At 46.6% G+C, this 23,012-nt stretch overlaps 1 protein-coding gene across 2 annotated transcripts in view; it reads right to left on the bottom strand.

The window, feature by feature from the left end:
• The window catches only part of TRIM72 (tripartite motif containing 72), a 105,697-nt gene that overhangs the window by 42,439 nt on the left and 40,246 nt on the right, over positions 1–23,012 (bottom strand). For both annotated transcript variants that reach the window (XM_069651951.1, XM_069651952.1), the window contains exon 3: positions 17,599–17,694. In XM_069651951.1, coding sequence (XP_069508052.1) covers positions 17,599–17,694 — 96 coding nt within the window. The remainder of the gene's footprint in view (positions 1–17,598; positions 17,695–23,012) is intronic.

Genomic DNA, 23,012 nt, shown 5'->3' with positions numbered 1-23,012 from the left:
CGTTGATGCAAAGTCATGACTGGGAGGAACCGCCTTGTGGTGGACATAATCTATGTGCAGCAATGTATGACAATGTAAAACAGATGGGTATAAAAGGACCACGATGTGCAGGGGAAAGGGCGGCACTTTGACGACTTGCTTTGCGAGATGGTTGAACTTGTGGCCCATTCGCGAATGCTTGTGTGTTAATAAAGCAATGTTTACTCAACTCTTTTCTGTTTGAGTTTTTATAGGGTCCCTCTTGTACTGGTTATGGTGACGGCGAGAAATCGCACCCACAATTTTGGTGTCAGAAGTGGGAGGCGAAGGAGCGACAGTCCGTCACTGGGTGAGGAACGCCGCGGCGGAACCGGAGAAGGAATTGATCACGGGGCCCCAACAACTGAATCCGCACCTTTGATTGCAACCAACGCGTCATCCTTGTTTTTCCGGCTGCGTCGGCGGTGGAACAGCAGGCTGTCGCCCTTCGGGTCCGGAACACTCTGGCGGGACCCTTAAGATAAGTGGTATGGACGGATGCATGATGGAATAAGGAAATAATGATTCAGGGTTTGTGAAGAGGACGGTGGTAAGTCCGTCTATGAAGAAGTAATGTTGAAATGATGATATGATATGTTAGATACGCCAGGAGGATGTATTATTATTGTTAGCCAATAGGTGCATATTTGGGAAAGGTGAGTGTTTTAGGCAATTGCGGTATACCGCCAAGATGGGTCAAACGGCTTCCCACAAGGGAGGTATAGGCAAGAGACACTATGCCCCCCTTGAAGGAACCCCTGCATTTGATATGTTGATTAAACATGGATTGAATTCAACATTGTTCTTAAGAGAATGGTCTGAATATACAAAAGATTCGATTGAGCATAAATGGCCAGACACCGGGTCCTTTGATGTGGACCGCATATCCAAAGTAGAAATAGAATTAGTAAAAAGACGGGTCAGACCCGCACAGTTTGAGGCTATACGACTATGGAGGGTAGAAGCAATGCGCAGGCGCAATGCTCAGAACAAACAAAAGGCAAAGGGGCAGAAGAGAACAGTAAATCAAAAATTACGTGACCTAGAGATAAAAGAGAAGGATGAGAAACTAGACCAGTTGGATAGACGTATTATGATTAAGAATAGCGGGGGTATGTATCCTGCCTTGCCGGCGCCTCGGTATGAAGATGTGATAGGACTAGAAGCAGAACAAACAACGACTGAATTGTTATTTCCAGGGGCTACGGCTCCTCCGAGAGAAGGTGAGGGTGAGAGGGCGGAATTCCAAATGAAGTATGGAGACCCAGATAGGTTGATAGACCATAGGAGAACGACTACTGTAGAAAAGGATAGAGATGGAGACTTGCAAATCCTTATGACCGGGCTGTATGGCACACCCCTCAATGACAGCCTACGGGACCAATTGGGGCGTTTGACACCTTTGGAATTTAGGACAGTGGCCACTAAACTATATACCTTTCATGAGGGTAACTGTAAATTGAGAGGACAGAGTACTGCGGATCTGCCCTCAGCATATCAGGACGCTGTCGCGTTACTACCAGTGACTGCGTCCAGTGTTCAGTTATGGGGATGTATGTCCGACATAATAGCGGAAGTCATAAGGGGCGGTGTTGAATGGGAGAAGGAAAATAGGGCATGGGAAAGAGAGGTGAGGGAAAGAGAGGCTAAACTCAAAGATGCAGACCAGGCGGGCCAAAACGTAGCTAATCGTATGATAGCATCCATACACTCGCAGTCCATGTCCACCCTGGTGAGTCTGATGGAGGGCCTTGGCTGGCCTATACAAGTAAACGTAATTAAATATCTTCTTATTAGGGTGGATGATACAGAAGAGGAAAAGGAGCCTAGATATGTGTCCCAGTGGAATAGGATTAGGACAGAATTGGATAAGAAACTGCTATCTAATATAAGAGTGGATGATTCAGGGGCGGAAGAATGGAGGATGGCTAAGGTGGAGAAACTATTAAAAGATTATAAAAAAATAAAAGAGAAAGCTCTTAGTCATCAATCCTCTGTTTCGCCACCAGCGCAGGCCCCTGTGACTGAACAAACAAATACAGAAAAGTTACTATTAATGCCAATGAGAGAGTGCCAACCCACCAAAGAGGCAGCCACTGGTAACATGATGCGCACCTATGTGTATGTCCCTTTATCCCGAATTGAATTAATGCATATCACCAAGTCCATCCCCGACCCCTGTATAGACCCGGCAGGATTCTACAAAGAAGTAGGAAAGTTATTCAGGCCAGGGTTATTTACCGTAGAGGATGTAGATAACATATTGTTAGCCATTGTCCCAGAAGAAATATGGACCCCCTTTCGTGCCAAAGACAATGATACAATAAAATGGAAAGATGTAATGGAGGCGAGTAAAAATAGGAAACTGCATGAGGAATATCCCGAACCCCTAAGGGGGCATGGCATGGCAGTCCTGAGGGCTCTAGAAAAGGTATTACCCCCATTTGATGTGAATGTGGAGAAACTGTCCGCTATGATACAGGGTGCAAGTGAGGAAGTAGCACAGTACTTTCTGCGTTATGAAGCAGCATTCAAAGCGCACAGTGGGCTAGAGATAGGGTCTGAAACGGGCCAACGGTACTTTGCCACAAACTTTGTAGAGGGGCTCCACGGGCCAATTCAGGAGAACATTAGGAGGGCAGAAAGTACATGGATGACTAGAAACCCCCGGGATCTCCTCGAAATGGCTAGGTATTACGAAAGAGGGGAAAGAGTGAAGGGACAACAAAAGGCACGACAAGAGAAGGATTTAAAAACCAAAGTGTTGATGCAACAGTTGCATCAAGGGCCCCAAGGCAGGTATAACTACAATAATAATGGCCCGTCACAGGGCTATAGTAGCAACGTGATAGGGGGCCAAGGGACAGGTAGAGGTACAGTGCAAGGAGGTGCGCTATATGGGAGGAGGGATGGGCTACCCCAAGATGTATGTGCCTTCTGCAAGAGACCCGGTCACTGGAAATCCCAGTGTCCCCAGAGTGGTGGGAGAGGAAGGGGCGTACGGCCCCCTTCACAGACAACATTTGCCCCAGGAAATAGGACTGGTGGGTACGGCAACCAAGACAATAGAATGTTTAAACCCCCTCAACCCAATGCCTTTGACGGACAAGCAAGAGGGGATGTTCCCTGGCCGGCCCCGCCTCCCCCCAATCTACTGTATCAGCCACGACAAACGACACAAGTACAAGGTGTATGCCAGGGTGAAGAATGTTGAGAAGGGGTATACTATAACGATGATTTTCAGGATAACACAAGCGATATGTCCTGAGGATGCCGGAATGAGATAGCGGGAGTGGTGCAGGTTCCTATAGACCAAAGGGGGCCTTATGCCTCTATTAGGATCGGCCCCCACCGAAACTTGAGATGTCTGGTAGACACGGGAGCTGGAAACAGTTCCGTGAATATCAGAGCCGTCCCCGCTGTCCCATTATCGGATAAAAGCAAGGTATCAGTTGGATTTGGGGGAAATCCAATAAAGACTCCTGTAAGTGAAATAGTAGAGGTGGAACTTCATGGGGTAAAATGGGAGAATGGGTGGCTATTGACCAATCACTGCCCAGAAAACTTGTTAGGTATTGATGCATTAAAGACACTAGGGGCCACAATATATTGCTCCCCTCAGGGGGTGAGAATGACTATAAGCAAACCTGTGGGTATGATAGGAGTAACGCAAACCCTGCCCCCGGAACTCCAAGACATCCCGAATGAACTATGGGCCACTCATGGGAATGATATAGGGGTGTTGGATGTTTCCCCAGTAGTAATCAAACTAAAGCCCGGTGCCAGGTTGCCCAGGATAAAACAATATCGCATATCACACGAGGGAGAGCAGGCACTATATCAAATAGTACAGGATATGATACGGTTAGGGGTGGTAGAGCCAACAAATGATAGCCCTTGTAACTCTCCGATCCTTCCAGTACACAAGAAAGGTGATGAAGCCGTACCCTATCGTTTTATTATTGATTTGAGAGAAATAAACAAAATAGTAGAACCCAGATATCCAGTTGTCCCTAATATTTCAAGTGTGCTCACTTTAATTCCCAAAACAGCGAAATGGTTTACGGTAATTGATTTGAAAAATGCCTTCTTCAGCATTCCTATTGCCAAAGAAAGCAGGTACCTGTTTAGTTTCACTCTTCGAGATAGACAGTACCAATTTACTAGAGCCCCGCAGGGATATACAGAAAGTCCCGCTATATTCAGCCAAGCACTAAAAACACAGATGGATAACCTAGCCCTACCCGCTAACACTGCTCTGATACAATATGTTGATGATTTGCTATTATGTGCAGCCACCGAAGAGGAATGCCATTATGTGACCAGATTGGTGCTAATGCACTTAGCAGAAAATAAGCACAAGGTAGCCCTTGCCAAAATGCAGTATGTAAAACAAAAGGTCCATTATTTAGGCTTTGAGCTGTCCGAAGAGGGGCGAACCCTGTCTACTGATCGCATTGCTTTGATACAGTCCATAAAAGGTCCAGACACGGCAAAGGGTCTCCGAAGGATAATTGGTGTTTTATCCTACTGTAGGCACTGGATTCCTGAATTCTCTGTATTGATCCAGCCCATGCTAAAAGCCTTAAAAGAAGTACAAGAAAACGGCCCATTAGAATGGACACCTGAGATGGAAAAAGCCCTGACAGCTATGAAAGATGTTCTATGCCACGCACCGGCCTTAGGCACACCTGATTATACTAAGAGATTTTGCCTTTTTGTTGATGAACAGGAAGGTTGCGCTGTGTCAGTCTTGACACAGGAACAAGGGGGTAAACAGAGACCATGTGCATATTTTTCTAGCACTCTGGACTCAGTAGCTCGAGGCCTACCCCCATGCATGAGAGCAGTGGCCGCAGCAGCGGCAGCCCTAAAACAAAGTGCAGGTATCATCCTAGGGAGCGAAGTGACAGTAAAAGTCCCACATGCGGTGGACGTTCTCCTGAATAGAGTGCATACACAGCATTTGACCACAGCTAGACTCACACAGTATGAGATGATTCTGTTTGCCAGTAATGTAAAAATCGAACGATGTAACACTTTGAATCCAGCGACACTGCTTCCTTTGCCCGTCTCACCTAATGACATTAGGCATGATTGTGTGATCCAAATGGAAGAACACACTAAGGGTAGAGCAGACCTGCAAGACACCCCGCTGGTTGATAATGAGGGTATATTATTCTGTGATGGTTCCTGTTTCAAACTGCCAAATGGGGAGACAACAGCAGGGTATGCTGTAACCACAGGGGAGCGGTTGATTGAGAGTGGGAAAGTGTGTGAAAAATCGGCCCAGGCAGCCGAATTGATTGCACTAACGAGAGCATTAGTGTTAAGCAGTGGTATGAAAGTGACAATTTATACTGATTCAGCCTACGCTCATGGGGTGGTTTCCAGTTTTGGTAAACTCTGGGGAGAGCGTGGGTTTTTAACCTCCCAAGGTGATACTATTAAACATGCCCAATTGATTGCTGAATTATTACAAGCCCTTACGTTGCCCAAGATGGTGGCCATAGTGAAATGCCCAGCGCATAAAAGGACTCTAGATTATGTCACGCAAGGAAACTCCTTAGCCGACCAGATGGCTAAACTAGCTGCCACAAGGGATACACGGTGGGAGGCCCGGCAACTCATAGTGGGGAGGGATGTGACTATGGAAGGGACGAAGGAGCTCGTAAAGGAAATCCAAGCAGATGCAACCATTGAAGAAAGACTATCTTGGCACAAGGATGATCAATACGAGGAGACGGTAGATGGGCTATGGGCACATACCAATACGAATACTTGGGTACTACCTGATGCATACTTACCTGTGATAGTGAGTGTGGCTCATGGTCCAACTCACGTTAACGCAAGGACTATGGAAGAAGTTTTAAGTACTGTGTGGTACAACAAAAGATTGGGAATGTATTGTCGCCAATGGGCAAAACAATGTGAAATATGTGTTTTATATAATGTGGGGAAAGGTGTACCGGCCCCGGCGGGCCACAGTAAGTTACCCACCTGCCCTTTTGAGGTGGTGTATATGGACTTTATACAGCTGGAGCCTGTAAATAAACATTCCTACTGTTTGGTGATGAAATGTGGGTTCTCAGGATGGGTGGAAGCATATCCCCTGCGGGACAATAGTGCCACCTCCACAGCACAATGCATATTGAAACACTGGGTGCCCTTGTATACGGTCCCCAGATATCTATGGTCTGACAATGGGACTCATTTTACTGGTGAAGTAGTAAGCAAAGTTTGCAAGGCCCTTGGTATTGATCAATGTTTCCACGCAGTTTTTCATCCTCAATCAGCTGGGATTATAGAGGGCACAAATAAGGTACTGAAGAACAAACTGGCAAAGGCTTGTGCTGAAACGGGACTGAAATGGCCGGATGCATTGCCTATTGCATTATGCGTACTATGCCTAAGCGTACACATGGTTTATCTCCTTTCGAAATTGGTATGGGGCGCCCACCAAGTATTGGGACCCCCATATCATGTAAGAGATTGTCTGAGCAAGCATGGCCTGCATTACAACAGTACTGTATTGGGTTAACTAATAGACTGATTTCTATTAATGCACAGGTGAACGCAGTAGCTCCATCTCCTCTGATAGGAGAAGGTCACGACGTGCAGCCCGGTGACTGGGTTTTTATAAAAGCCTTCGATCGCACCAGCGGACTGCAACCCAGATGGAGGGGCCCGTTTCAGGTGCTCCTCGCGACACAAACTGCGGTAAAAGTTGATGGCAAACCGCACTGGTACCACGCAAATCATATTAAGAAGACGCTGCCACTATTGATTCCTCCAGAAAAAGGAACCGACAAACCGCAGGTTGCAAGTGTACTGCCAGATGCCAGTGACAGGTGTGCCCATCGCCTCCGATCCCGTGACGTGTATGTGCCAAGCAACGTGTAAGGACACTGTTTTGAACTTTGATCATTAGGGAGATGAACATTTGGACTCTCTTGTTGGTTTTAGCAGAATTGTGCCTTACTGAAGACGACGGGCTTGTAGCCTGAAGGGCCTTCGGCGTTCCCCTCCTGGGACAGGCACTACGAGACGTGGGACAGATCGGATGAAGGTTTTCGGTGAGACCTACCACTACCAGAGTAATAAGGACACTGGTGCTTTAAATAGGGGATATTGCTATATCGCTAGGTTGCAACTGATATACGCTGTATACTGGGCCATATACTGAACTATGTCTACACCTGTGTATGCTGGTTTAGTCCCTGAACGGATAAGTGTATGCTCCTCAAACACAGAAGGTAAGAGGAAAATACCAGTTTGTACCACAAGAGGCAAAATTTTGTTTTCTGTATGCACGATAGTAGTACTAATAGCATTTGCCATAATATTCTGGTATCTGGAACATCCATCTAGATATGAATTAAAGAACATGTTGCCCGAGTCAAATGAAACAGGGAGAACAGATTGGGTCAAGAGCAGGAATCGAGATGCCTATGACCAACACGACCCGGAAGACTATGCTAAAAATGAATACGTGAAGATAATAAACACAACATATGGGGTAGTGAATAAAACTGATTGCTGGATCTGCACCCACATGCCCCGACATAGCAGTGAAGGCATCCCAGTGTACGCATCGCCAGTTACTGAGGATGCCGGGTGTACATTAATTTACATGAGAATAGTGTCAGCACAGCAATACATGATACCGAATACCGCTTGTTATGTTAGAGGAGAGAACAAAACCCTTCTAAAGGAAAAGATACGCTATAAAATCAAAACTGAGGGAATCAGGCTTGCACCTGCTATGGTACAGATAGTAAGAGAACCTCCTCCCCCTATCACCATCACACAAGAGTTTAGGCCAAAGAATATATGTTTTAAGAGGAGCGCAAGAGGTAATCAAAGAATGATCTCAGGGTGCAGTCAAATGGTTAATCTAAATAACTACACGAAGGGATTGTTACAGATTGAAGGACATGCCTACGTCTGTAACAAGAGGGCTTATTTGTGGTTAGCCAAAGATTTTGTTGGGGTATGTTACATAGCCAGAATAATGCCGGCTGTGATGGTATATGCCCCGTCTACTCTGCATAAAGAAATACACAGCAGAAATAAACGAGCAGTAAACCCAAAAATTCCTACGTATCAACCTACAGGATGGGAAACGTTTATAGATCTGATGGGGGTCCTGGTTCCTCCAGCGGGCATCTTTATGAACAGTCAAGAAATCCAAAAGCTAAACAGGGCCCTTGAGTTCGTAATCGAAGAATCTGCAGACCTAATGGAAAACATCACTTATGAAATGAAAGCAATTTCGGCTAGTGGCTCTCCAAAATAGGTATGTCTTAGACATACTCACTGCAGAAAGGGGAAGAGTCTGTTTTTTGGTGGGATCCCAATGCTGTGTTTACATACCAGAAGGGAGTACAGGAATCCTGGATGGAGTAAACAAACTGCATAAAGTGGCGGATAGTATCCACCAGGAGGAAGGGTCAGGAGATAGCTGGTGGATGAAGCTCCTGAAAGAAATTGGATGGCAACTTCTTACGCCTATACTGGTTCTAGCGGCAATAGTTGTAGGAATTTGTCTCTGCATCCAATGTTTCCCGGTATGTGTGTCGTGCTGTGTTTCCATGTGTTCCTCCACCGTAACACGCCTAAATGCAACAAACAAAAGCCATGTACAACAGGAATGCCTGGACATGGGAGGCCTGGAGAAGATTATGGTATACACATTATGTGATGATTAGAAATGCCTAAATTGATGCTCAAGTGTGAGCAAAAGGGTGGATTGAAGGTGAGCCCGCATGTGTAATATTGTGCTCACACTTGGAGTTTTGTATTTTTCACTATGTGCGCTAAATGAATGTGCGTTTATAAAAGAAAAGAGGCTTTCCTTTTGATGGCGATACTTGCAGATGCCGAGACTAGCATGAGTTGTTGAGAATGTCCATATAGGGATAGTAATTGTAAATTAGACAGAGGCCTGTTTAACCTGACAAGAGCTTGTTTTGCAGAAGGATTGTGCTTGGTCCATGTGTGTCGAAATGAGCTGAGTCTAACTGAAACTGTCTGCAGGATGCGGGTGGGGGGAAGGAATGAGTAAGCACAGCCTCGTGCACAGAGATAAGGACACAGAGGGGCACGAGAGAGAGCGAATAACAGATAACAGGAAACCACAATAGCAGATGTTGAACTGTTGACCGTTGATGCAAAGTCATGACTGGGAGGAACCGCCTTGTGGTGGACATAATCTATGTGCAGCAATGTATGACAATGTAAAACAGATGGGTATAAAAGGACCACGATGTGCAGGGGAAAGGGCGGCACTTTGACGACTTGCTTTGCGAGACGGTTGAACTTGTGGCCCATTCGCGAATGCTTGTGTGTTAATAAAGCAATGTTTACTCAACTCTTTTCTGTTTGAGTTTTTATAGGGTCCCTCTTGTACTGGTTATGGTGACGGCGAGAAATCGCACCCACAGTACTGTACTTGCTATCAGTGTCTTTTGTATGCAGGGGTGTACTGTTCTTGATATCAGTGGCGTTTGTTTTCAGTGTTGTACTGTACTTGTTATGAGTGTCACATTTGAATGCAGTGCAGTAATGTGCATTGCTGTGAGTTCGATTCTTTGGGCGAAGACTGGTTAGTTCTCTCACACAGAGCAACACATTTAGTTGGTTTCTGCCTCTGTGTTTGATGTGTGTTTAGTGAAAAGAGAGAGTGCATGTGCATGGAGTATGATGCTTGTTTACTGAAGAGGAGAAGTGCACTCAAGGTTTCGAGGTCTTTGGGGGCGGGGGGAGGTGCTGTGCTATTCTCTGTCCCCTGGCCTCTCATCCATTTTCCACCAATCTGTATCTTGCTCTCATATCCCTGCCTGGTCCTTTGCCTCCTCCTATCGCCTGCATCGGTCTGCCCTTCAGCTTCCCTTGTCGACCAACTGCCAATGAGCCTCCACGAGCCGGCAGCCTATTTATAACCCTTGTCCACCAGCCTCCCCTAGAAGCCCCTGCATATCCCTTGCCTTAATGCTCATGTCCATTGGCCATGCCCCCATAACTCTTGCCCATCAGCTTAACCTTATAGCCCCTGCCCCCAGCCTCTGTAGTAACCTCTGCCGGGCCGCTTTTCTTATTATAACCTTTTCAGCCTCCCTAAGAACCCCTTAACATCAGTCTCTCTCTTATATCCTCTTGCTAGCAGGAGTAACCCCTGGACTCGCACCCCCCCTTACAATGCCTAAACCTCTGCCAAAGAGCTTCCTCTTTAGAGCCTGCTCGCTTGTGTCCTTTTTGGCACCCTGCCCATCAGCCTTAACATGTCCCTCCCCACGCCCAACTGTCCTCTCTTTTAAATCTCTGGCCTCCGCCTCTGTACGATCCCTCCACATTGCACTCGTCTGGCTGACCACACTGCTGGTGAGGAGGCCCACCCCAGGCTGCGCTCCTCAGGATCCAGAGCATGGTGCCTAACATTTGAGCAAGGTGGGTCTTTAGACAGCTCCTCCAGATGCTGCCTTGAGGTTGAGTGTTCTGCCTGTCAGGCACCTTGCCATGGCCTGACCACCCCTTCAGAATGGGCTCCATGGATTGCAGAAAGACAGGAATCTGGTCCACACAGCTCCCGCTAGGCAACCTTCAACGCTAGTGCACATCAGTGGTCCTCTCACTGCGATCCACTACACCCGAGACTGTCCGGCCAAGATTAGCCGCAGCATCACACAATATCCAGCATCCCAAACAGCAGGGGGTGATAATGAAGCACTCAAACCCCCCTGATGCCTCTCTCTACCACCTCTTTAGGCTCTCCAATGCCACCTGAAGGGCTGTATATAATAATTACTGTCACGTTGACAATTATGTTCCCGCCTCCCGTCCTACCCCCATGCCCCGGGAGGGAAGTGGCGGGGTGCGGGATAGGGGAAAGGCAGTACGTGCTGGAAGGGAATAGAATAAAGACGTGTGTAGAGCACTCCAGGCTCTGTCTTATTCTTTGCTACGCGGCGTGGCGCACAACCTCTCTTGGGACCGCCACTATTACCAGCAGCCAGGGTGTATGTGACAAGTGGGCAATGGAGGTGTACTCTTCTCACAGCCCAGCAGACGGCTCAGTACAGTGGGTCCTGAGTTTCTCTTGCCCTTCCAAAGCATACTATTGCGTGTCTGCTCCACCACACCCAGACCCTCCCCAGACTCTGGAGGTCTCGTATTTGGAAATAAATGCCTCCAGTGTACAAATCACTATCCATCTAGAAAACACACCCACACAGAATGCAGTTGTTCCTGGTTACAAACACAAGTCAATTGCAATACCTTTGGCCGGGTTCTCAAACCGTGCTTTCGAGCAAGGGCTGAGCTGCGCTTCCTCACCTCATCCCTTGGGCACAAACTAAGGGGCATTTAGGTGGAGCACATTCAGATGCCTTTTTTTCCTCCACTTCGCGCATTTGCGCACACCAGGGGCCATTTCTGTGCATTTAAAAGCACACCTGAATTCACAAACAGGTTGCACTTTTAAATGTGCAGAAATGAGTGGCATTGCTTGCTTACTTTACAGGTTATTTGGGGAATTTAAGTTATTTCCTTAGGGCGACTACTCGCACAGGTGTCCAGCGCAAAGGGCTGACAAAGCTGCGGGTTGTTGCAATTGTCTTTTTACTTTTTCATTCTTTGTTTACCATTATGCAAAACAGAGGGGTGTCTGGGAAACTCTCTGCTGGACTGCCCCTGGGCAGGACAAAGACTGATATGCGGGGACATTTCTTCTCTGTGAAAGGGACAGTGAGCTAAAGACTTGGTAGAGTCTCTCCCAGGCTTATTCACCCAACAACAGGTCATTGGGCTGTGTTCGTGCTGGTAGAGAGATTCCCAGACCCCCCCCTTGTTTTGTTCACCGTTAGCCCATTTTTGCCACAAAACATGACAGAAACAAAGCACACAAACAGCATTCAAGTCAAACTCCACCACAGCATTCCAATTAAACCACTAAATGCATGCACCCAAATTCTTCTTAACTGCAACTCCGCACCTTCTCACACACTTGTAATCAGTTAACTAATTAGCACACCGTCCCGAGACAGGTTCTTCCTTACAGAAACATGAATGAAATCCCACCACACACCCATTATCCCTGCTCCCACCACACTATATCATCCTCCACAAAGCCCACCCACACAAAAAGGTTGCAGGAAATTGCCATCATATATTAAGATTCACACATCCACATACAACCCATACACATCTGTTAAAGCCCTCTCACTTGCTCCCCTCTATCAAACCCAAACATCAGCTTTATCCACCTTATTTACTGCCCCAACACACAATCCTAACTTCCACACTGACTAGACTGACTTCACAACTAACAACCACAGCTCCCCCTGCATCAATATCTCAATATCTACCTTTGCGACGTCAACCCTGTTAGTTCCCATAGAGACAGCAACCCACATACTAAAGAGCTTCTTCACTCCACTCGCCTCCTATGACCTCACACAACTCATCACCTACCCCAAACATGGATAGCAACACCTTGGACCTTTTGATTTCGAGCAAAAATCATGTTTTCATGGAAAATCGAATCTCTGTGTCAAGGTCAGTCCACTTTGCAATCCCCTTCATACTCACTCTACCAGGCGGGATCCCCCCACCTGCCACACGTCCCCTTTATTCCCACATAGAGACAAATCAAACACATTACAGGGGCATAGCACCACTCATACCACCCAAACCTATATCCCTCCATTGCTCTTCATAATCGCAACATCATCACCACACAAGCACTAGACATAATTGTGCCAACCCACCAGTTAAACATAACCCTAAGACCATTAGCAAGCGATGAACTAAGTCCACCAACCAAAAACTAACATGCAAAAGAACCCACTCTAACCTGATAAAGAATCCAGTCGATAACACCTCTAACCACGTCCAGAAGGGCACTCAGAAGCTGCCTATAAAAGGGGCCCTACTAAATGGTAGGTCCCTTGTTGCCCACACAACTGAGATCGCAGATATAATTCTGACTAACAACTTTGATTTCCTTGCTGTGACAGAAACCTGGCTGCATGACGCAGCTGGCCCTTCCCTTACCTTAGCTGTCTTAAACAATTATTCCATCCTCAGAGCCGACAGACCTAATGCTCGAGGAGGAGGAACCGCCATTATTTTCAAATCTACATTGGATATGAGATTGGCCACCTCCTCACCTTTGGCATCCCGTGAACTCCTTTCAGTTAATCTCCAAACAGATCCCAAAAACACCATTACTATCCACCTTATATCCAGGCCCCCAGGTCCTCCCGGATCCTTTGAAGAAGACATCACATCACTAGTAGCTAACAATACCAAACCTATGGCGCAAAATATTATCCTAAGTGACTTCAACCTTGGCTATAATGACCCTAATGACATACCCACCACTTCCCTAGCCAACGCACTATCTGAACAAGGTTTCACACAAATTAGCACCCTACCCACCCATGAGAAAGGCAGGATACTTGTCTGGGTAGCAGACCTTAATTGTAACATCACCCTCAAGGATTCCACACCACTTGTGTGGTCTGACCATCACCTCTTATCCCGAGAACTTAATGTCAATAACCCAGAGCTGATAAAGCCTCCCATTGCACCACCACGTCTCACTAGAAACAAACGTAATATTACAGCTGAGGCTATAGTACCCCTGGTCATCCCCACTCTCAATGCATTACCTGACACAAATGACCTTAATCTGCTGGTTGACACCTACAATGACTCCATGACCAAAGCAATAGGCACCATTGCCCCTCAGAAAACACGCAAAGGTAAACCCAGAGCACATCTGAACTCCTAGTTCACCCCTGAACTTAAACTACTTTGCACAGAAAAAGGAAAACTCGAAACACTCTGGAAAATATCTCCCTCCTCAGAAAACAAAACCAACCTAACCAACATCACTGCCATTTACAAAAGTGAGATTATCCAAACTAAAAAAGAAACCTACAACGACCGAATTAACCAAGCGGGATCTAACACCAAGGAATTATTCAATATCTTAAGAGAGTTAGAAAACCCTAACCCCCATGTAGATACCAGCACTAAGGATAAACCTTGGTGCACCAGTATCCAAAATGAGCTCTCCAACAAAATCACGGGGCTCCAGACCAAATAGCTGACAAATGGCACCAACTTTCCTCAGGCAACCCAATTAGTCCAACTCTGCCTTCCACCACATACCATAACTCAGGCTTCAAATTCAACAAGGTAGCCATACCTGAAGTACAAAAAATCATAGCATCACGGAAACCATCTAACTGTAAAGGTGACAGCTGTCCTGCTCAGATCATAAAAGATGCGGCCAGAGACCTAGCCCCTGTTATTACCTAACTAATTAACTCCTCATTTGCCAACAACTCAGTCCCAAGTAAAGTAAAACAGTTGTGGTTTCTCCCATTACTCAAGAGACAAACACTTGATCTGACTATTCCCACCAACTATAGACCGATTACTACAGTCCCTTTTTTGCTGAAAATCTTAGAGTTGCTTACTTGCAAATTCAAGATTACCTAGAGACCAACAAACTACTAGGAACAAGTCAATCTGGCTTTAGACCTCAACACGGAACTGAAACTGCCCTTGTTGACCTCCAAAAGCCAGATCGACGAACTAAAAGACAAAAGCAAAGTTGCCATTCACCTCCTCCAGACCTATCGGCAGCCTTTGACTTGGTTGACCCTAAAATACTATGCAACCACCTGTCATCAGCAGCTCACTTTTCGAATTCCGCTGTCATGTGGATTCGATCTTTCCTTGACAATAGACCCAATCCCTATCACCTGCGGAGTCCCACAAGGTTCATGCACCTCGCCTACTTTGTATAATATCTTTACAAAGCCCCTATTCGACAAACTGTACCATCTGGGTGTCACCTACACTAATTACGCAGATGACACCCAGATACTCCTACCACTATCTGGTACCTACGATACAGATGTCTGCTGGATCAACAAAGTCTACGCCATCATTCAGGCATGGATGGCCACACATGTCCTCTGCCTGAATGATGACAAGACAGAGTTGCTCCTAGTCAACTCACCCAACAACCTACTAAAACTCAGTCCCAACTACACCAGTATCCACATAGATGGGAATAACATACCCATCGCCAAAGATGTAAAAACCCTAGGGTTTTACATCAATGCCAATTGCAATCTTACTAAACAGGTCAACATGACTGCCTCAGCCACTGCCTACACAGGCAAACTGATTCGGGCTTGCAGACCACTATTGTCTTCAAACAGCTGCCTCATACTGGCCAGAGCACTCATACAGTCCAAACTGGACTACTGTAACGGTTTATACCTAGGTGCCAATAAATCTATAACTAACAAGCTGCAGATTCTGCAAAAATAATGCGCTTAGAGCGGCATTAAACAAACCCAGAAGAGAGCACATCTCGGCAACCAGAAAACACTGCAAATGGCTCTCCATACAAGAGAAGATTGACTATTACCTCTAAGAATTTCAATCCGCCACAAATCGTATAAACTATTCAACATTGTCATATTTCGCTCCAAACCACCATCCACACCTTCAACACCCCATCCATTGCAGTATACAATGCTCTCGGGGACTACTTCAACTTCAAAATACACATCAGCCAAAACCTCCCCTCTGCTCTCCCACTGCCTCCCCCGCTCTCAAACATACCAATACATGGGACACCTTCCACCCCATCGACACAGACGCCCTCATCACCTTACTGCCAATACAAAACCTGCACACTTCCTAGATGATGCCTCAGGCCTTATCCACTTGTATCACCACCCTTACTCCCCACTGGCTCAACCTCATCAACCCCTGACTCTCACATGGCACTATGCTCTATGCACTCAAAACAGAACAAATCTCGCCCCTCCTCAACAGACCATCTCTCTTCCCAAGCTCCCCAAAGATTACAGCCTCATCACTATCTTGAAATACCTCACCACAATGATCGAACTCTTTGTCACTGCCCAACTGCAGCAACACATCACAAGCAACCTACTAAACCCCTGCCAATCTGGCTTTCGACATGGAGACAGCAGCAGGAACCCTAGAGTTCACATCCTCAATGAACTCCTCTCAGCAGCCTTCAACACCATCGACCACACCATTCTACTCAACATCCTCGCTCTTAGTACGAAACTCTCAGGCACCTCAAGTTGTTCACCTCCTTCCTTACTATCAAGACACACTTTGTCTCAATTCTGCCTTTTCAATCTGATCACGCCCCGGTCAAGTACGTTGTCAAGCAAGGCTCCTCCCTATCTCCACTCCTCTTCAACCTATATGTTGAATCCCTTGGACAGACCCTTAGAAAACACACCATCCATTTCCACAAATACTCAGACAACAACCAAATATACTTCCAAATCCCAACTCCTTCACAGGGTCACACCCTCAAAAGCTGTCTCTCTACCATCACCAACTGGATGGCCACCCACTTGCTCAAGCTCAACACTTACAAAACAGAAAACCACCTTTTCTGACCCCCTAGGCATAAACCCGTACTCAACCCATGGAATGAAGAACTCTCCATGAATGACGCACTCTTATCCCTCTCCGCACCTGTCAAATCCATTGGCTTCACCATGGACCCCCACTGTTCCTTCACACATCACATAACTGCCATCACCAAAGCATGCAATATACAACTACACCTTCTACGAAGGGTCAGCCACATACTTCCTCCTTGTGACTTTCACACCGCAGCCCAAGCACTGGTTCTGTCCAAGCTGGACTACAGCAATTCTCTCCTCTCTTGACTCCCCAGCAGCACTGTTGCACACCTACAAACCATACAAAATGCAGCAGCCAGACTCATCCTCCACCTACCCAAACAGTCACACATCACCCAAGCTCTCGCCCAGCTCCACTAGCTCCCCATACATCAAAGAAATACCTTCAAAGGACTATGCATTGTTTTCAAAGGCATCCACCACAAAACCCATCTTACCTTCATGACAAACTCAAACCCATCACCCACACAAACACCAGCCAAGCAAGCCAGCGTTTCCAACACAAAAACAAGTGTTTACCCACTGTGCACACAGAACCTCGAGCACCCTACCTCTTCACATCCGCACTGCACCGTCCATTAGCACTGTCAGAAAGTCTCAAAACATATTAGTTTCCCCACACATAACCCTGTCCCTCCACCATCCCTGCTACCACTTGACTCCTAATCTTTCCATGCTATCCTGAAAACATTTTGTAACTTCATTTTCACTTCCCACCTTGTTAACAGTTGAACCTTGTAAGGCGCCCCTTGAACCTCTGGGTAGGGCCAGCACTAAACAAACATTCCAATAAAATTAAAATAATCTTGTTGGTTTGTGACACCTTTGTGACACCAACCATGCAGTCAGATGGAGCATTACCATTTGCACAAGATCTAACACAGTGCTACCTGCATTTCAAGAAAGCCCAAACTACTGCCTAAAGACAAAAGCTAAAAGTACATTTGATTTGGAATGTGTCATGCTAATGTTACAAGCAGCTTCAACAAGGAAGCATTGTTGGCAGCTGGTAGATGGTAACTTTGAGATAGGATCATAGGAGGGTATCAAGGAGAGGCTGACCTGCCCCGGTACTCACCTCCACCTCATTGATTTGCCGGTCCAGCATGGCAATGGTTTTCTCTTTGCGCAAGCGAGCATCCTGCAGGACCACCTGCTGCTGGGGCAGTTGTTTCTGAAATGAAACAAAATGGGAATAAGAGGCATTGCTGAAGAGAGAGAAGGAAGATCAAACAAATGGAGGGAAAGGGCGGATACATAGGGAAAGAAAGCAAAAGGAGCCGTGAAAAGCAATAAGATAACATTAAGGGGGAGAATAGGAGAAGAGAAAGAGACAGAGGGAAAGAGAGACAGATGGCGATGATTTGAGCTAGAATACAGAGGAAAGTGATAGAAACATGTGGATTGGTACTGAGCTCTGTCTGTTGACTCTGTCTGTTGACGGGGTGGTCACGGGAGACAGGTGCCGCCAACTGCCCGTGTTACCGGGCCCGGAAGAGGTACATTTGGGATTACATGGACCACCTCACCTCTTCCCAGAATTTTGGCAGGGTATGTAACTTTAGAGATGTACACATGTGGTCTACCCCCAACATGGATTCTTCCTTCTTGTCTTGAGAATTAGAGAGCTGTGATTCAGCCGCACATTCCCATTCAATAGAGTCTGACTGAGGAGGAAATAGGAACAAGTCTGTCAGGATCTCCAATTGCAAACATGTGAGGGCCGGTTGCGGTCCGTGTAGTGGGAACGGAGTGGGAAATCGCACTGCGAACAAGGTCAGAAATTCTGAGCCCGTGGAGATGCACAGACTTGTGTTCCCAATTACAAACTGCTCCAGCCCACTAACACACCAATTTGAGTATTGTATTAATTATCATGCACAGCTACAAAAAAACTTGTGTGGTATGGATCTGGTGGAGGGGCCAGAACCTGAAAAAACCCACAAGCGTTCATGATGTACTGTAGGTTAAAGGAGTTGGTGAGTGAGCTACAGAGGTGGTCGCTGGAGAAGTGAAGCAGAGAGAGAGAGCAAAGCGTTTGACGCAGACAACAAAAGGAGACTGAGGTGGGGCCAAAGCTTGAAGAAAAGTGGAAGGTAGGGGGGCAAAGAGGAATAAGAGAAGAGGGACACAGGAAGCTAGGAGGGTAGAAGAGAGTAAGACCAGGTGATGGAAGGAAGTCAGGATCAAAAAGAGGATGGTGGAACAAGAGGCAAGAAAGGGTAGCAAGAACCTCCAAGGAAAGGAGGGAGATGGAAATCAGAAGGAAGAAGGTGGAGTGGAACAAGTGAAAGTAGGAGGGAGGAGAGACTGCAGCAAGTTAGGCGGTGTAAAGGAGGTACCAATATGTGGTTGGTGGGTAAAAGAGAGAGAACAAAGATTAGAAGGTAACATCAAGAGGTGTTTGGAAGAGAGCTTGGAACGAAGTACAGAGGAAAAGGGAAAAGGAGGCTGGTGGAATTATGAGTGAGAGGAAGGAGGTTTGAAGGAGACATCAGGATGGGAGTGAAGGAGAAGTTGAAGAGTTGAAGAAGGGTGGAAGGAGAGTGGAAGATGGTGTCACAATGATTTTAGGATAACCACTGGAGGAGAGTTGGCAGAAGGTTAGGAGAAGTCCCACAGAACCCTGAAGACAGCGAACTTGTGGCAGATGGAGGCACGAGCATGTGGCAGAGCACGGAGAAGGTGGGTAAGGATATTTTATTTTAACATTTGTGTAACGCCCAGACCCACAGGTATCACAAGGTTTGTATGGGTAGTAACAGAGTAAAATCTTTACATATCATTAAGTTAGTAAGAGGTAGTATGGGCAAAGTAGGACACAGTTCATGTTTAAAGTATTAGTCATACTTATTGAATAACCAACTTTCCAACAGTCGCTTGAAGGCTGGGTAGGAGGACTCATTTGTAAAGTTTGGAGGTAAGAAATTCTGCACGGTGGGGCCTGTAGTGCTGAAACTAACCCCTCCTGCTCTGGCTAGTTTAAAGCATGGAACGGCTAGCGTGAGCTGTTCAGAGGAGCGGAGTGAGCAACAGTGTTGTTTCTTGTTTATTCAATGGTTCAAGTATATGGGGGCTACATTGTAGATGCAACAGTGCGCTATAGTCAAGGTTTTGAAGTCAGTCTGTGCTTTTATTTGGTAAGCAATGCACTTCTCATTGTGTTGCAGACATATGGTCCGATTTGCGGAGGCCCCGAGCAGCCCAGAGGGCTTAGTTTAGCTAGACTGGAGGCAGATGTGCCCTTGAATACGGCATTACAATAGTCTAGTTTGCTCAGGATCATGGCTCTTTAGAGCCTGAGGCAGTTGGTGGGGCTGAGGAATTATCTTCTTAATGAGGTAAGTTTGGCGGTGTGGGAGGTGGAAGATGCCAGAGCATTGATATGTCTCGTCATGGTTATTTCTGCATCAAGGTAGACCCTCAGGGTTTTGGCATGTTTGAGGACAGGTATGATAGAGCCGTCAATGGTGAAGGAGGCGTAAGAGGTGTTGAGGGCTTGAGGCGAGCGGGTGAGCCTACAATGAGTAACTGTCTTCTCATCATTGAGGCAAAAGTCATGGGTAGGCATTCAAGATTGAATGATGCAGAAGACTTTGTTAATGGTGTTGGAGTCGTTAGTGTATTTGCCGGAAAGGGGGATGAGAATTTGCATGTCTGCAAAGTTGGTGCAGGTGGTGCCTAAGGTGTCGAGTATATCAAAGAGGGGAGTAGTGTAGAAGTTGTAGAGGGTCGGGCAAAGGCAAGAGCCTTGCGGGACACCAAGAGGGACAGGGAAGCGGCTGTATGGTTGTCAATGAAGACTCTGGAAGTACGGTAATTTAGGAAGGATTTGATCAATTGGACTGCCTCAGGTGAGAAGTGGAAGATCCCAGAAAGGTTTTGGCAGAGTAGGTTGTGGTCCACGAGATCAAATGCAGCTGAGCGGTCTAGGAAGAGCAGGATGGCAGCATTGCCAGTATCTCTAATGCTGTCAAGTTGCATTTTTAGATCGATAAGGGCCGTTTCAGTACTGTGTTTCGGTCGGAATCCAGATTGTCTGATGCCAAGGAGGGAGTGCTGTTTTAGGAATTGCTGGCATTGTGAGATGGGACTGGGCGGGACAAGAGAGGTTTTCTTAGGTACGAGAATGTGCGAGACATAAAGGAGGAATACGAGGATAGTGCCAGGACCCTGAAAGACAGATTGTGCAACAGAATAGAAGCACTGCCTCGGGGTCAACTCAGAATATGGGCCTCCGATAGGAGCTCGTGGGTTTTTCACTGTACTGCCATACCTCATCTTCTGCCTATTCCCAGCAGTAACATGCACTTTGCACTTTGGTCTGAGGGACCTCAGAAAAAGGGGACGGCAAATCAAGGATGAGAAACAGTGGACCGGTGATGGTGAACCAAGGATGAAAGGTAGAAGGGCAAGGAACCCTTAAACCTCTCAGGAGTGTGAATGACTATGAACTGATATTAGCACTGGGGATTTGTGCCAGCCAAACAAGAGGATAGGAACATGGGCTTGCCCTGCTGGTATAATAGTGCAGTCCATTCCGCCTTGCTGCCTTCTGCGCCACTACCACACCTGCCATTTTGTTTCTGTCTAGATCCAACCTCTTGCTCTTGCCCTGCCCTCCACTCGCAATACACCCCCAGAAAGCTGTTTTTTGCTCCAGTGCCTTGCTTAGTCCACTCCCTGGCTGCCAGGGAAACAGAAAAAGGACGATGTACCTTTTCTCCCAGCATACACCTTTGCCGTTTTTTTTCAAAAGTGGTTGGCATACCCATGACGTGCAAGGCAAATCTCCCATTTAAAAAAATTCCACAAAGGAATGTTAACACCCAGGACGAACCAAGACCTCTGTAGTTATCACTATAAGCTGCACCTGGTATAGAACAAAGACTGGAGCAGGTAAACTAAAACACTTGAACTATTGAAAGCACAGGGAAGCCATCCTGTCTTTGTCACTGGAGTTCTGTGTTCCATTTTTCTTGATTTGACTGGCCTTCTAATTGACCCTAATACATCCCAGATATATTTCTCATATCTGCCTTGTATTGATCCTAAGGGTTCGTGACAAAGAGCTCGTTAAAACACACATCTCCGCCATAGCCTACCCGATATTTGATTGGTAAACCTCAAATGTGATTAACTCTATCCCAGCCTCTGCTGGCTTAGTAGGGACACCAATCGGATTTCCCCCGTCCTTCCAGCCTTTCAAGACACTGGCCTGATATGTGACTCTCTCTGCCCCAGCATCTACCAGCCTTTAGCTGTCCCTCGCTGTAGCCCATCCTTACCAGCTTCTCCAAAGCCCACGCTGGAGCAGCAGCGGCTCATAACATGGATAGCCTCTTTACCTTTGGAAAAGCAATGACATTTTCATGCATTTTCCAACCCCGGCTGGACACTGCTATTGTTAGTACTTTGTAAAAGATGATGGGATTTCTATGGATGAGTTACAACAGGAAAGGGGAACCCTGGACTTCCTACTAACATAATGAGGATAATTGAATATCAATGAAAACACCTGAGAGTGCGTGGTCATGCCAGCTGAATTCATCGGAGGAGCGACAGAGGTCAATTGTCCAGAGAGGCACAGGTCCAGAATGGCACATAGATTCTACATTGCTCTCACTCCAAAGGGCAAATATTACTGCCGTGGACTACATGTACGCATTGATTTGATGTTTTGCATCGTGCCGCATGCACAAAAGATAATCGAGGATGCTGTGGTTAAAAAGTGTGGGGAGAGGTAGAAGGGATAGAGGAAATGCCAACCACCCAAGAGCGTAGGCTTGCTAAGTTGAGATGTATTAGAAATACCATCACGGACAGCACATTCCAGACTCCTTAGACAAACGTCAGAATTCATTATGATCAATGAATATCCTCCTTTAAGCCAGGAGCGTTTAATGATCGGAGGGCCCAGGACTAGCGGGACCAAAGGTTGGCACCTACAGTGAAACGTTTTGATGCTGTGGAAAAGCCTCATGCAAGTGATGGCTCTCCAAGGCTTTCCTCCACTTCCGGGGTTGGCTTCCAGTCTTTGTTTCAGGGGGCGTGGTTTGCATGAATCTGGTCCTTATGTGTAGCCAGTCTGTTTCGTCCTGTCTTTTTTTTAGTAAGGCCTGATGCATCTTGGTCCCAGCAGAGGCAGGAATCACTTAGGTGAGAGTATGGACCCAATTAAGTGAAAATAGAAAGGCTTCTTTATTGTTGCAAGTTACAGTTAGAAAGATAAGGCAGGAGCAACAGGCAAGTACATCTTCCCTTGTCGGGGCTCCCATTCTGCAGTCCCCAACCGACATCTATGGAACCCTCAGGGCCCTCTAGGTTCCAGATTCCATACATTCCATACCAGCTCATGCACACTCACACACACACACTACCAGATACAGCTCAAGTCACAACAAGCAAGTAGGGGGATGAGTGTAAATTCCGAACCTGTCCACAGGATTCTTGAAGAGGTTGGAGATATAAGTTATGCTACGTTATTGGGAT

This window comes from Ambystoma mexicanum, chromosome 3p (assembly GCF_040938575.1).
Source record: "Ambystoma mexicanum isolate Mex_15411 chromosome 3p, UKY_AmexF1_1, whole genome shotgun sequence".
NCBI classification, from domain to species: Eukaryota; Metazoa; Chordata; class Amphibia; order Caudata; family Ambystomatidae; genus Ambystoma; species Ambystoma mexicanum.
Note: the sequence above shows the minus strand (reverse complement) of the source record. Positions and strands in the feature narration are given on the sequence as shown.